We start from the raw sequence: 16,931 nt of genomic DNA, 5'->3' as shown, positions 1-16,931 counted from the left end.
AAATGTAGGTGTAACTTTGATGTTAATAATGATGTAAGACTTAGTCGTTGGGAAAATATTTTTCTACACTAAATAATATTTACTTATTTTGTAGGATCATCTAGATCAAGTAATATACCCAGGTGGAATTTCAACCTTAATGAAGAGGATTTCATGATCACACATACTTCAACTGGAGAACACAATGCCATTATATTAATGGATGAAGGTGGTGCAACCACAGGCGCAGGCCATAATGCCCAGTGCTGTAATAATACTAACATAATTTGTGATGCTGACAGATTTTTTCATTCCGGAGACCCACTGGATACAGACTCACCTACACCTCGTGACACCGTGGATCAGTTGTCTCAACCTTCAAAGTCACCCTAGTCCCACAATCAGAATGAAAATTCATTAATATAGATTAGCTATTTGAAAAATCTGCTCAAAGTTTATTTAAGACCAAAATAATGTATGTGTGCAGCACTAGTCTTTTTCACTCTTTTACGAGTAATTATCTATATATTCCTAAATGTTTTTAAGTAACAATCATTTCAACTTATGTCTACATAAGCATAAGTATTGCATGTTTCTTCATACCTAATTTTTAGTTTTTTCTTTACCTATTTCTCAGATTTAAGTAATTAAAAAAAAAAGGTTATTTAATACGTTTTATTATGAAAATCGGTAACATCAGTTTTGTGTTTTAAATTATTTAAAAATAAAAGTCATTGATTTTTCTAGAGATTTTAATAGGTTTCTACCGTATATGTAAGTAATTATTTCCTGCGTCTTTGCAAATAATTAAAGAATTTATATATAGTCATATAAATGTCCAAGCTACCCACCTATTAAAATTTTGTTCTATGTCAACCTTTATTTTTAAAAGAATACCAAAACCGGTGTTAAAATAGAATATTTTTTTTTATTAAAACTTTAGTGTAGTACATTTTCTTGTCTCTTATAAATAATATATGCCTATAAACATCTTTTTTGCAATGGTTAACATAGTAATGATCTATCTATAATAATGAAATTTTAAACAGATGACCGAAAAAAAAAACGTTCTTTACTTAAAATCCTTCCAAAAAAGTCTTACGGACGTTTTCAATTCATAAATGAGTAAAATGAGAAGGTATGTCTGCGTCCATGTTCATGATATGACTTTTATAATTTAATTCATAAACTTGTTTTGAACTTAAGCGTTAAATTATACAGCAAAATGTATGTAGAAACTGCTCAAGTAGTGTAGGTTATATAGTATATGATTGATATAGTACATATAATATATATAAATATATAGTATATATGTACAGGTAATTTTGTGAGAAAACTTATGTATTAGGATGAAGGTAGTCATCGTGCCAACCGAGGCTGTGCAAAATCTCTAGGGCTCGGAATAATATAACGTTTATTCATTCTACTCGACACAAAAGTGAGTAAGCTTTATTACTTATCCGAGCACTACTACCAGATATTTGGTTATACTTTTTCATTTAAATTAATTCTTTATTTAATGTAATTTGTTTGCAGTATTTCTCTAACAACAATTGCTATTGCAATACTAAAGTGTGCAAGCTGTTAAGGAAAGCCTACTTAGTCGCCAATTTGTGAACATAGGCTTTCCTTATGTTTTTTATTATATTTATTATAATATTTATTTTGTTATATTATAATAAATATATATTTTATTAAGTTATAATATTACCTTGAAAAATCAGGCACTGCTCGCAAATTGCCTAACCTCTATTCGCATAATGTATTCTTTAAAATTTATATTTTCTATTGCCTCAGGCGAGCTTTTAAAACTATTGAAAAGAGTTCAGTGGAAAACTTAGTTTTAAGATACAATTGTTAAAGTATTTAAAATTTTCAGTTTTAGAATAAATTTATTGTTACATACTAATATTTAAAGCATTTTACAAATGAAAGCTTATCATTTTAATTTCGACTGGAATGAACCTAAATACTATCTTAAAAGAGGGTTTTAAGATTTACTCTATATCTTTTAAATTTAACACAATGAGATACGTAAAATCCATCTTGCACTTTTTCTACTATAACTAGATAATCTTTTTGTAGCGAGTAATCTGTTTGCATAGAAAATAGCTACTTTTGTAAAATTCTATTAACAATTATGTAGTATTACCAATTGTAGGTAATACTACTATGTAACAATGTAACATGTAACAATGCCAGCATATGGTCGAGTTGTTTTAAAATTTATTTCATGATTACGAGTATTATTTTTTACTGGCAGTCATCTATCTTACAAATTTTCTTGTTTATTCGATAGGATAATTTATTGAATATGAGTTTACTTGAAGATCCTATTGGCTCAACGTACAAAATGTCTCAGCCACCCATGGCGAACTCAAGAGTTGGTGACGTTTTAATGCGTTTCCAAAATATTATTTGTGTCGTCATTTGGTGATGGAAGTCCATTCGGTATATCAATTGCCTGGTTTTGGAAGTATAGCAAAAAATGAGTGGTCGTGTTACTAGCAATTCTACCACGTGCTGTCACATTTCTAATCAAAAAAAGAATATACAACTAAGACATTTAGGTTTTTCAGCCAGCATCAAGTTTTTGAGCAAAAAGTTTTTTGGCTATTTAGCTACTAGTAAAATTACATCTCATAAATAACTATTTTAAGTATAAAGTAATCAGTTAGTGGTTTAATATAAACAATTAGAAAAAAATAAACATTCATTTAATCAAAAAAACTTATGGACTCAAAAAGTTCGACAACGAGTGGTTGTCGGTCAAGAGCATTTTAATTGTTATTGTTTTTTATTTTATTTAAATATTATCAAAAGCTTTCATAAACTGAATTTTTACTAGAAACTAAACGATTTTGTTATTCTTTACGACGCTTTTAATAACATTTTTTATTTGAATTATGAGTGAGAAAAAATATAAAAAGAATATAATTAGCTTAACAAATTTAGCATTTCTTTTGAAATTTTCGGCCAATATGTTTTAGTTATAAAGTTTTACTGATATATGCAATTTTTTTTTTGATGAAAAATTGTATTTGTAAAATGCTTTTCTAAATAAGTGTAATTTTAGATGTAAGAATATTGTGTGATACATTTGAAAGATAAGTTTGTTTGACACTTATATTTCGGTAAAATTACAAGTGACCTTAAATAATACGAATGAAAAGACTTTTATGCATAATACTTTAATCTGCAATTTATTTAATAAGTTTGGCATTGTATATATTTACATTTTAGACACTACTAACAAATAAATATAATAATAATTATTATAATTATGTAAATACAAAATAGTTGTTTAGTAATATTAAATTATGCAAAATTAAGTTACCTGCAAACAATATGTCGATGTAGAAGATATTAATATATATTAGGCACTTTATATTTATAGGAAAAAGAAGCATCTTCGATTTATTCTGACGACACTAAAGAAAGTATATTATAATAAGGATCACAATTGAATAATTGAAGGTGAGAATCTTGGTTTCCAATTCTGATTTAATAATTGATATGTTTAATTATAAATAGGAGTTACACTAATTTAATTTGATAAAATTTTTATTACATTTCTTAGTATATTAAAAATCCTAAATATAATATAATAATTAATTTTTTTCCTTGAATTGCAACATCATTTCCTTTACATCTTTAAGAATTCACGTTTTTTTTGCATTGTAACTAAAATATTGGCTACAAATACCGGTTTTTTATGGACAGTCTATGTGCTATTAAAAAAAAAAACGACTATGTAAATACGCAATTTATTATAAAAAAGTCTTGACAAAAAAAGAAAGAAAACATTTTTACTCAGAAATTTAGGGACATTTGCAACTGCTTTTTGCTTAATACTAACTAGTACTTTTAATATTTTAGTTTAATATATCTATCAGACCTAAGATACTTGAGCAAACTTTACTCCGTATATCTGAAAAAAACCTTTTATTTTTAGTTTATTATAGATTTAAAATATAGCCAACAATAATAAGGTTTGACAATTTTGGTATATGCAGCTAGAATAGACGATAGGATGATCTCAAAAGTTTTTTTTGAAAATATGTTTATACATCACTGACCAATTTCTTTCTTCGGTATCGAAATCTTTATGCATTAACATGCAACAGAAATTGATAAGCAAAGTTTTAGGTTAAAAAAAACTCTCGGCATGGAATGCGATTAATTTGGTCGACCTCTAGTAAATAGAGAAATAATATTGTTTTCTTTTTAACTTATTGGGAGATTTTTTATTGCATGTTAATACATTGATTTTCGCACCCGAGACTGAGTTGGCTAGTGCGCGTATATAAAAATTGATACTTTAAAGTGTGTGTCTCGAATTGAAAGTTTTATGCAGGTGCCATAGAACAGGTCAAACTCCTAATATCTATTGGGCTGCATCCAGACGCTAAGGTAATATAAGCAATTTTGGCTTATTGTTGACCACTGGCTACCTTGGGCATTCTGCCCAATGCACGCCGATCCATCGCTAGCTTTAGCCTGAATGACATGGGCATTTTGGGCAAGACTTTGGTCTATAATGTTGACTCATATTGGCCACGTCGTCTGGATGTGGCTTTAACAATTTTTGTTGAGTCGCTTTTACTAATGCAGTGTAAACCCGCTCAAACGTACTCTAAGAAACTTACTAAAACTTTTATTGCAGGGATATAATTAGCGTTATTTGGTCACTCAGCTTGAATTAGTTAGATTATTTAAATGGTATGTTTCCAGAACCACAAAACTACGGTTATCTAATCTAATAATTTCATATGAAAGACTGTATTATGTACCCGGAGTTTAATAGGCGCACGTAGTAGTTTATTTGATAACTAATATATTATGTGCATCATTAACCTGCTGTTTAATTTATATGTTAATTTGCTTAAAAATTTCTGCATTGCTGGCCTGCATTTTACTGCAGTACGCTAATACATTTTTTGGGATATATACCTTATTATTTTTTAAAACATAATTTAAATAAAATTGATGTGATTTACACTGGTGACCAAAAGTAGATTGACAACTACTTGTTTTTCAAATTTGTTTATATCACGGTTTAGGAAATGATAAATTAGGTGGGACAGTACCTGATTAAAAAACAACGGATCCTATTTGTAATGTTTAATTATATTTAAACTATTTATTCGTAATACCCAATTTTATTAAAAAAAATTAAAAAACTCAACAATTTTCAAGTGGCCAAAATTTAATTGACGAATTCAACGCTTACTAAAATAAAAATAAGTATAGGAAATTTAAAGGGTTTTATTTAATAATGCGTTTCATAGCCCCTATTTCTTCTCACTTCCACCAACCTTTTGAGCATTGACCTAATTAAATTGTCAATATAGGACGTGTCAATGGATATCCAGCATGCCTTCAAAGCTTCAAAAAGTTCTTGTTTATTTTCGAAATTTTTACATCGGATGTGACGATCAATGTAATCCCAAATGTTCTTGATCGAATTTAGGTCTGGTGACTGTGACGGCCATTTGATAACATTAATTTTTTCTTGGGTTAATCATTGCTTAACGACCTTGGATGCGTGTTTCGGATCATTATCATGTTGAAAGCAGTAGTTGAGTGGCATAACTTCATCAGCGTAAGGTACCATAACATCCTGCAGTATGTCTTTATACATGAAACGATTCATCATGCCTTCTATCAAGTGTAGTGGATCCATCCCATAGCCCGAAAAACACCCCCACACCATCACGGAACCACCTCCATGCTTGACTGTGGACACCATATATTTGGGATCATACCTTTGGTTCACAGGACGCCTAACATATCTTTTGCCATCCGAATTAGACAAATTGAACTTTGATTCATCACTAAAAATAACTTTTTTCCATTCGGAGACTATCCAGTGACTATGTTCTCGAGCAAAGCTCAATCCTGCCCGTACGTTTTTTAAACTTGGCAGTGGTTTCTTTGCAGGGCGTCTTGTTTTTAAATCACTATATTGAAGTCTCCTTTTAATGGTACGACAACTAACTGAACCCACACCTTCTTCTTCCAAATGCAGCTTGATTTCTTTTGAAGTTGCGAATGGGTCAAGTTTTGCTTTTTTCAAAATTAATTTGTCAACACAACTAGTGGTCTTCTTTGGTCGGCCAGTTTCTTTTAGAGGAACATCACTTCGACGGAGATTAAAATTTTTTATTATTTGACTTACTGCTGGCCTCAAAAGACAAAAATTTTCGAGCAATATCCGCCTGTTTAACCCCTTTCCGGTAATCGTCGATTATTCGCATCTTAATATCGATCGATAAATTTATATCACGTGGCATTGTGAATATTTTTCAAAACTAATAGTAAGGAAAGTCAAATCAACAGAAACCAACGCATAAAACTCAGAGACTGAAAAAATATGTTGTTTGTCAATCCAATTTTGGCCACCTAGCAGTCAAACAAAATTATTGGAATTTGATAAAAGCAATAAAAATCTATGGAATTTGTTTCTTCAAACTATGTTGTTTACATTCCTGAACACTAATAAGCTCAACCGGTTTTTCCTTTGCTTCAGATAAAATATATCTTTGTATAAAATTTGTCAATCTTCTTTTGGCCACCAGTGTATTTTAAGATGCTTCTTTTTTAGCAACCATGCAAAATACAGGTTGTATTCACAAATAATTTGTTTACTTTGTTTTAAAATAATATTTTTGTTTATATGATAAAATGCTTCTGTATATCTATCGACAAATAATCTTCTAATTAATAATCCGATTCTTCTGAGTCTTTTTTAGGGCTGCCTTAATGAGTCTATCCCTAACACTATTTAAATATACAGAAGCATTTTTGCCAATTATCTTACTCACCTAACGGCAGAAGGAAATTTTCTATACAACCTTCCTTCTTAGAAAAAAAAATTGTAAAAATTTTAATAACTGTTTATGATGTAACTTTATTGATGGTTGTTAGAAGATTTTTCAAGAAGATTGTTTTATAAGTTGATTTTAACATGTTTTACTTTTCATCGGAGGGAGTTTGCTAATCATTAACAAAAAAATTGAGACATTCAACAATATAAGTATTAAAAATTATTAGTATAAAACCTTTATTGGCCGCAAGACCAAAAACGTTATCTAACACGGCTGACTAGCAATACCATTAATCTTTTAATTCAAATTTACACCATTAATTTTTTTTTATTGTATGGTGCCCGTACATATAAGGCGTTTTAAAAACCAAGCTTTATGAAAGATTAAGTCATGATAAAAAAATTATAGGCTAAATCTTTAATCAGATAAAAATGTCAAAAAACTCGAAAAAGCTATTAACGTTGTAGTATTAAATCAAATGAAGAAACTACTTTAAACTGTTAAGAGATAGAAAATTAACTATTTTTGCAATTTTTTTAGTATTCTCTAATAAAATTTTCTCAATGTCCTACAGAAAACCACATCAGATCCTAAAATAAATTAAGTTAGCACTAAAAATTTGTTATCTGTTTCTTTTAATTCTAAACTAGTTTCTTACGAATAACTGAACAAATTATTTTCATTTAAAAGATATGCTTTGCGAATCAATTATCTATGGACTGTAGTTATTTTTTTATCATTATAATTTTTGATTTATCTTCTTGGATATTTTAGTTGCAAATTTTAGGCTGCAATTCATCTTTCTCATTGCTGATTTAGACAGTCTTTAAAAATTTTGATGTTTAAAAGTTGCAAATATAAAATGACTTGCAATCTACATATGTTTCGATTTCACATTATCCAGATGTCCCACTTACTTAAGATGAAAATGTTTTGAACCAAAGATAATTGCCTGACTTTAAACATAATCTCAGTAGTCTCAGTAACTATATTAGAAATGTAAAGCACCGACACATGTGAACAGAACTTCATTATTTATAAATAAAAATAAGCACCGAAATGCTATAAAGTAATTGTATAAATTAGCTTATTGTAAATAATAAGGAAGTAACATCAAAATCCGGTTTTTCTGCTTTTGTAATTAGTATAATAGTAACACGTTAAACGCTTGTCTTCCAGATTTGGTAAAATGTGTGCAGCATTGTTATATTGCATTATTTATTTATTATTTCATTGTTTTCTAAATATTTATAAATACCAATATATAAAATAAATATTTCATATTATTTTTTTTAATTAAATATTTATTGTGGTATTTGTCATTATACATTATACATTTATATGTTAATTTAATAAATGCATTAAATTATTTTTCTCATGAGAAAAACAAGGCTTTACACATTAAACACAATATTCAGCAGTGAACTGAGTTCGTGCCTTAGTATAACAATAATGTAAAAACATACTTCATAAGTCATATGTAATAGAAGTAAACTCCCGTACAAGTTGTATTATTCCCAACGAATGCACTATAAATTCTTAAAAGCCTATCTGAAACATCTTTTATTACGAAATATCAACTGCAATATGTTATATTTTAATACCTTAATCGGTCATAAACCCTATCTACATTAATAAATAAAAGTACTTATGTAACTGAAAGTAACAGTTTTAAAAAATATTTTTAATTATTTTATTTGGTATTTAATGCTAATATGTGGACACCTTATTTTTAGGTTTAATCCAAATTCTGGTCTTAAATAAAACTAAATATTAAGATAAAAATAATGATTCGCACAATAATAAAATATTTTAAATATACAGTGAGTTTCGGAATAAAGACGACTAAGGGTTCAGTAAAAAAGGCTATTTTAATATGGTTATTTAAGTCTAATTTAATAAGTTTTAATATGGTTATCAACTTAGTAAAGAGAAGAGAGGGAAGTTATCACCTAATTACAAAAAGTAAAGCAATATTATTGAAAAAGAAAATTAGCATGGTGAGTTAAATAATAAAAGGATATGTTTGTTGGGATATTCGGTAAGTTCAAAAGCAGAAAAAATAAAGGTACTCGCCGACACGTGTTCTGTTTATTGGCATTTTCAAGAAACACGTGTCAGCGAATACCACCTTTATTTCTTCCGCTAAAAACCTATTCTTTTATCATAAAATCATAATGCTTGATTTTTGTGAAAATAGAAAAGTGACGATACATAAGATTTTTATATCTCGATTGATTTTAGTAAAAAGGCATTTAGTATAAAAAACATAAATATGTTATATATATCTTGTGTGGCAATCTAATCTGTAGCTATGGGGTATTGGTATGGGGAACGCAGAAAAGAACATGGCTGATTTCATTCATAAACTGTCCAGTGGTATATGCAATTTTATATAATCATGATCATATACCAATAAACATGCAAACATAAAAGAATTTTGAACGAAATTGCTATTAAATACTTCAATATCAGTAAATACTTTTAGGCACAACCAAATACCATATGGGTGCACGCAGGATCTATGTCAAATCGCGGGTCGAATTTCTCTATAGCAATGAACATAGCAACCATTTAGGTGCCATTAGATCGCATAAACACAACACTTTTGGGTGACGTTGCCATTGTAACCAATACCGTAAAACCTTTGGAAAAAAATTAATTTTATGTTATATTTAGTATAGCAAGAAAATATAATTATTAACTTCAAAGATCATGTTACAATTCTCAAAATATTTTTTACGGTTGTACGACATTCAAATTTAAATTAAAATAACGACAATCTTAATTCCTTTGTTCGAATTGAACTGTTGGCAACATCGAAAACTTATGTCCGAATTCCTTTCGTAGCAGCAGATCGATAGCCATACAATACTTTTGTAATTTCTATCAAAAAAGTTGCATATACATATATATGTAAGATATCTTTTTTTAATGTCTGCTTCAAGTAAATGTCTGTCTTAAATATTTTTTTTTAATTAAAAAAAAAACGTTTTAATTAAAAACAAAATTCATTAATTGTAAGTATAACAAAAACGTTACTTTTGCAACTAAAACTTCCCCATTGTGAAAAAAAATTGCACTCGCGAAAGATATTTCCAGTTCGTCGACTCAAGTCAACTCAAGTCACTCTTACTTTGCTTTCAAAAATAAATTAAAGAAAATGACACTACATACTTTCTTCAAAAATAGAATTTATAACTGATGAATCGTAGTCCTTTGTTGACTACTCTTTAAAAATATGCACTGCTTGCATAGTTAAGCAGCATTTAAATTTTCTAGATTTTGACATAATTAAGTAAATGAATGATTCAATAATTATGAATTCATTAGTTTAATTCTAATAATTTTGCGTTGGTTTTTAAAATGTTCAATAGCCCGCACAAATAAAAATAATTATTACATGCGACTTACAAATGCTGTAGGTACAAAGATATATTTAAACTGGACATTTGTTATTTAATCTATTTCTTCGACTAAAAAAAGTGTTCTTTTGCTGCAATATTTCCGATTTATAAACTATAAATAGAAAACTTCCATAATTTTACAAATATATAAAACCTTTACGGATTTTTTCTATATATAGCTGCAGCTAATTACTTAATTAATAATATTGCTCTTAAATTAAAAAAATATGCCTGAAAGATCCCACAAAAGTATCTATTTGCCTAGACATAAATGAAAGTAAAAAATTAAAATTATTGCTATAAATATGTATGTAAAGTGTAAATAAAACCCTCATTCTATGGCACGAAATTTGTGTAAATAATTATTAACACAAATCTTATATATTTGTTATTTGTTATAACACATCTATTAATAAATATTTAGGAAAATGCTTTAAAATTTAAAAAATCGCTATTACAATAACTTACGATTAGTGAACACGACAATAAATTATATTAGATTTATATTTGTTAATGCAAATATCGTAAGAAGCATTGTAGACTTTTTTTACACTCAATTTACATAATCTTAATTGTCCCGGTACACAGCCTGGTTATACCTGAATTGCCTTTAAACACATAGAATACAGATAACTGTCCCTGCAATTGCAATTTTAATATAAATTTTTAGTAGAATTTTAAATTTATTATTAGATCATTTTCAACTCTAAACGTATTTGTGGTCGGTATTGATAAAGCTTAAATCTTGTTCAAATTCCACGACACAGTTCTATAAATCTATAATAAAAAGATATCACGTTTCAAATATTATGTTTAACTATTGCCATTAGTGATTGTCATCATATTTTTATTTAAAAATACTTTATGTATTTGAAATAGTATGAAGAAAATCAATGATAAATTAAACAATGTTGTGATTACATAAAGAAGAAATTTCAGAAGAAAATGTATAAGATTTCACAAATAATATAAATTTAACTCACCCTCATAACCCCGTAAATAACCCCCAGGTTGTATAAATTCATATCGTTGATCGGCTAACGTATTTAAACTCTTAGGAGATTCTAATTTTTACTTATAGGTTTTTGTAGTAATTTAATTAATTTATTATTATGTCAAGTAATTTCTATGAAGGTATAATAATTCATTTCACGACACCTTAGAATAAAACTAGTGTACATATTAACGAAAAATATTCCTTGCAAATAAATATTTATAGAAACGGGTGATATTTAACCAGTGCCATTGATATTGTTGATTACATTGTTATAGGCGTATATGTATTGTATACGTTAAGTAGTAGTAATTTTGTTATTAGAAAGCTTAAAATGAGCATTGTATGTATTTTAATTTTAGAAATAAATTGGAGGGTTTCTTTAATGTTTATATTATCTTTTATTTCAAAATGTATTATTGTTTATTGGTGAAAAGAAAAAATCTTTTTGGTTATAGTTTAGTTTTTTGGGAACCTAGAAATAAGGTTGCAGTTTTTGAATTTGATAATAAATTCAAGAAAATGTTTAAAACTCGTGGTTTAAAAGACCTAAATAATTCATATAATCTACGGCATTTATAATAAATCTAGTAGAATTTTTGGATACGGAAACCAATCTATTCACTTTATAAGTAAGTCTAAGTCACAAGTTGAAAAAATAGCGTTTCTCCTACTCGCTTATACTAAGGTTAGACCCAACTTGAACACAGTGGCGGATAGTATGGGCAAAACAGCTATTTTACCGTAGTTATTGCTTTTTTTAAAAATGGGGTGTTAGGAAATATTTAAAGTATCAGGTTACAACCAAGTAGCCTAATAGGTGACCACAAACTGTCTTTTTGTAGCAGTATGACGTATAACGGATGAACGGACTGTTAAGCACCGGTTCTTGATATGCGATAGTGACGTTGGCTTAATTAAGTACATACATATGTTATACATACAGACATACATAGTCTTAAAAAGGTAAACGCTTTCTGACACTTCTTGCTTTTCTAATTGTGTTTTGATTAAGAAGTGGTGGTAACGCAATCATATAACATATTATCCAAAAGTTATAATCAAACGTGACAACACTGTACAATTCAGCAATATAGAACTCTGGAAATCCAGATCGATAATTGGTCCAGGTTATTTAATTCTTTAATATTAGGTGTCAGCCAGGAGGCCCGAGCTTGTCACTTTTGCCACTTTGAAAGGAGCATGCTTATCAAACAATGGAAAGAGATGTTAGTTAAAAATTTAAACTTAATTATATTTTGTTCATATAATATAGTATGCGAACAAATATAAAATTATCAAGTACACTGACTAAAGAATTAGAGCCATTCAATAAATTCAAGCTAGGAAGACCAAATCAAAATATCTTCCCAAAATCATCAATTAAAGAATAAAAATTGGTGTTTGGTCAATGCTAAGGTATATAAAGAGATAATATATATTAACATAATTATTATCTCCATTCGACAGCCATGTTTTAGTTAGTTTGTATCTCTGATGTTAGTTACATCATCGTATTGCCATTAATCAAACTTTTATGTTCATGACATTTCTTGCTAAAAATCTGCCTTAAAAATAAGACCGGTTATTTTCTTCCACAATTTTGCCAAAATCTATTTTTCTAACTAAATATAATAACTTAGGAGAATATTTAAACTTAATAGTGTGACAAAGAAAAAAGGAAAACAGTTTTTTTTTAATTTTTTTTGTAGATGCGGTGTTATTGCTTGGTACAGTAGAATTCTAAAATTGCACTAAATAATCAACTGAATAACATTTAGATGATTGTTTAACCAAGAAAATCAATGACAAATATCCGAAGCTATAATCTATTTGATGATCCAACAGAAAACTTACTATCTTTAAAATTGTAAGTGGAATAGTATAAAATTTAAAGGAAAGTACATGAAAACCAAAGAACAAATAAAAATTAATCATGTTTGTAAAACTAAAAAATAGATGAAAAGTATAAAAACGCAACTGCTCGTAAAAAGTATCAATTTGTTTTCTATTTTCCTTGGCCTGCTTGTTCGGACCTTTGTAAACAGTTTTGATCAAACTTATTTAAATTGAATTGAATTTTTAACACTCTTCATTACAAATAAAGAAAGCTTTTTAAATAACGACCTCTAAAGGAGACCAATTGTATCAAATTCTTTTATAAATACTGTTATTCATATAAGGAGTGTTTCAATAAGAATGCAAGATTTGAATTACACGCCATGTTTGACAGTCATAATGTTCCGGAGGAGAGAGAACGGGGAAGCAGTAGATTAACAGGTTTTGATTGTCAAAATTTATTATCAAAATGGTGAAGCCTAACATCCACTATTCCTAAAATACGGCCAGGTCGAAATAATGTTGCTAATTCATTTACTGTGAAAAATATTGTCGACAAATTCAAAAGTACTGGTTCGGTTAATGATGTGAAACACACGATACAAACGGTTGTCAGAACAAAACATCACGGCAGTCCACGAGAGTGTGACAGAAAAGACAGAGACCACAATTAGTCATCAGGACCAAGAATGGGATAATGCACTCTTCAACGATTTCGCTAAAGATTTACATCTGTATGTCTACAAAATTCAACTGATTTAACAACTTCTGCCAGCAGACGGTGAACAGCGAAGACAATTCGCCAATTGGATCCTTTAGCAACCTGTTGATTTTGCAAACAAAATAATTTTCATTGATAATGCCGATTTTCACCCCGATGGCTTTGTTAATAGGCAAAACTTTTGAATTAGGGGCTAAGAAGATCCACGAATAGTTCCACAGAAATTAATGCATCCCCAATTTGACCTCCCACAATTGCTTCAATTTATTTTTATGCCTTGATTGTAAAGGGGTTTTCGGATCCCATATAGGCCACTAAATTTAAAATATTGTCCTCATTGGCGCAAAGCTCAAAGGTAAAACCCTGGTTTTGCTCCATATATACTAGGAAACCTTGGTTCCAAATAATTTTGGCACTGACTATTAATTGAAAAGCCGCAATAGTCACATCTAAAATATGCAGAACCCGGGGTCGAATATAAACTCGACACTCTAAAAAGAATGGTACAAAATAACAATAATAAAAATTGAAAAATAACAATAAAAAACAAATAGTACAACGGACCAAAAATACGAAATAAAGTTCGAATTAACCAACTTCTATTCGTGTTTTCCTTTACGTAGATACGTGAAACCTTTCGGGTCTCTTATTGGCTGATAGCATTCACGTGGTCCCAACGGATCCGTAATTAGGTATCAATGTGGATTCAGGCTTAGACTTCTGGCTGTGGCTCTGGCTTATCTGAAGTAAGTCGATTGCAACCTATAAGCTTGTAACCGTCATAACATTCAAAGCGGAAATAAGACGTCAGTGATGAAATACCACCACATGTATACAATAACGTTATTAAAAATTTCGTCAAAAGAGTACGCATCTGCCAGCACAGCCGTTGTGGCCATTTACAATATATATATTTTGTTTAATACATATAGATATTTTGTTTAATACATATAGATATTTTGTTTAATAAATAATTTAAATTAAAATTATATTATTTAATAATATAATTTAATTAATATTTTAATACTTTGCTACAGAAAACCATGTTTTATTGAACACTGAAATCTTACACACTTATTGAAACACCCTTTACTTTCCCCCTTCCCTCCCTAATGCAAATTTTACACAAATTTAAAAAAAAATTGGCATTTAATATATTATCTTAATAAAGGAAATACGAGCATTTGTTCATTAAAACAAATCTTGTGTATACCAAAATACTGAATATAAAATACAAAAAAAATGAATTTTATATATTCTTTCCTGGAAATTTGAATCTAAATATGATAATTTAAATATTTTAAACCCTCTTATAGAAACTCCGTATATAACTAGAGTATAAGTATAAAAGAGATGTCCGTTCCTTTTATAAATAGCTGTACAGCAGAGATAAGTTAAATGTGTATCCTTCACTTACGTCGCTTTTACTGTTCGATTTAGAAGATTTACTTTATAAATAATAATACTTATTACATCAAAAGTTTATTTTATCCAGCACAATATCGGGTGTCACAGCAAAAATAAAACAGGTTTTGTACCTTTTCGGTTAATAATGTCTTTTTGACACTCTTCAATTAAAAAGTCACTCTACGAGGTGATATCACTAAAATCTAAAATAGAAAAGGGGGTTGAGTGATATTTTTGAGTATCTCTTGATTCTGTTTCAGCTTGTACAAATTCTGGAAAAAGTTCTTATTTTTGATTAATAATTCAGTAATGCCAAGAAATTACTGCTTTTAACTAGCGCAAATTCCCTGAATTGCTTTGGCCTACGTGCAGATTTACAAGGCAATGGAAAACCTATTATATTATATAGAGCTTTATAAGCTTACTGCGAGAATGCTAATGTAGAGCTTATGAATGCAATTAGGATTATTTTTAGGAGTGGTGAGTGAAATGAATAGGAATACGTGAATGAATAATTGTGTATGTATCTGGAGTCTAAATTTTCATGGGCGTATTATTTATTGACTTTCTGTAAGATTTGGTAAATCTGTCAGGATATTATAAATTAACAAAACAATATAATAAAGCCGTTATGGCCCAAATTATGGCAAAAACATAGTCTAATAGCAAATTATGAGAAGTAAATGCATGCTATATACTCTATGAAAGGAAAATATGAACAGCTATCCCAACAGCTGTTCAGGCTGGATTTTAGTAAGCAAATTAACATACTTGCCAAATATTATAGCTAATAACTCTATTACCTTTAAAGTTAATGGGATCGAATTTGAGAAAACAAATAGGAGGTTTAAGCAGAATTAAATTAGAAATTTCACATTTTGTTGTAAAGTAGGGGAAACGTAACGGGACCCTTTGCATTACAAATTTCCAGGCTATTTTTATCTTCAAATAAAAACACAATTAAACTTTAGAAATTTAAGTTTTGTGTTTTGACTGTATGCTGCAGGTAAGTGCCTTTAAACTTGATAACATATATGAATCTCAAGAGAGCAAAGCAATAATAACCCAAAAAGATATGAGAATAAAGGTGCTCCTGCAAATTAGAACGCAACGATTTTCCAAAAAATGTTTTGCTTAGTATAAAGGGTACGGTCTATAGAAACCATATAAAACAGAAAAAAATTTGGATCACTCATACTTTGTACTCTAAAACCAAAATAACTTTTTATTGAATAACGTCATCTTCAAGACATTTCAATGCGAAAACTCACCAAAATGTCAATATTTCTTAAGGATATTTGGCAGTGTTGCTATTGTTAATGAAATTCATTTCAGGCTTTGAAAGTTGGCAATTATTAACCAAGTCAATGATAAATATTGGTTTTAACTTGGAATTTCTTGTAGGAAAATTTCCTATTGTTCAATGTAATAGGCATTCACTGTTTATATTATTTTTATTATTTTTTTAATTAAAAATAGTATGGATCCCTTATTTGATACGTAAAATATAAGAGTGTAAGAGGTAGTATGTTTCCAACCTAACCCAAACTTTTTTTTTGGAGGCGTAGTGGAAGAATGCTGTTACGCACACTGCCTCAGATTTTTGTTCAGAAGGACTGAACATTTTAATTTATCCATTTGCTGTGGACTAGAAGTGTGAGATAGGTAAAAGTTGCTAGCACCGCCATATCCACTAAAAAAATTACCACTTAGTGCAATTCCCTAGTCCTATTCTCAGTCCTATTCTCTTCAGT

The 16,931-nt window shown here is 29.0% G+C and overlaps 1 protein-coding gene across 4 annotated transcripts in view; it reads left to right on the top strand.

Moving 5' to 3' along the window:
• LOC126748841 (nuclear factor 1 X-type) overlaps positions 1-11,602 on the top strand; it is a 177,060-nt gene extending 165,458 nt beyond the window's left edge. For 3 of the 4 annotated variants that reach the window (XM_050458338.1, XM_050458337.1, XM_050458339.1), the window contains one exon: positions 95-11,602. In XM_050458338.1, coding sequence (XP_050314295.1) covers positions 95-372 — 278 coding nt within the window. In that variant the 3' untranslated portion in view covers positions 373-11,602. The remainder of the gene's footprint in view (positions 1-94) is intronic. The other variant, XM_050458340.1, reaches the window with a different exon arrangement.
• The last annotated feature ends 5,329 nt before the right edge of the window (positions 11,603-16,931 follow it).

The sequence above is a fragment of the Anthonomus grandis genome, chromosome 22, assembly GCF_022605725.1.
Source record: "Anthonomus grandis grandis chromosome 22, icAntGran1.3, whole genome shotgun sequence".
Classification (NCBI taxonomy): domain Eukaryota; kingdom Metazoa; phylum Arthropoda; class Insecta; order Coleoptera; family Curculionidae; genus Anthonomus; species Anthonomus grandis.
This window is presented reverse-complemented; position numbering and strand designations above follow the sequence as displayed.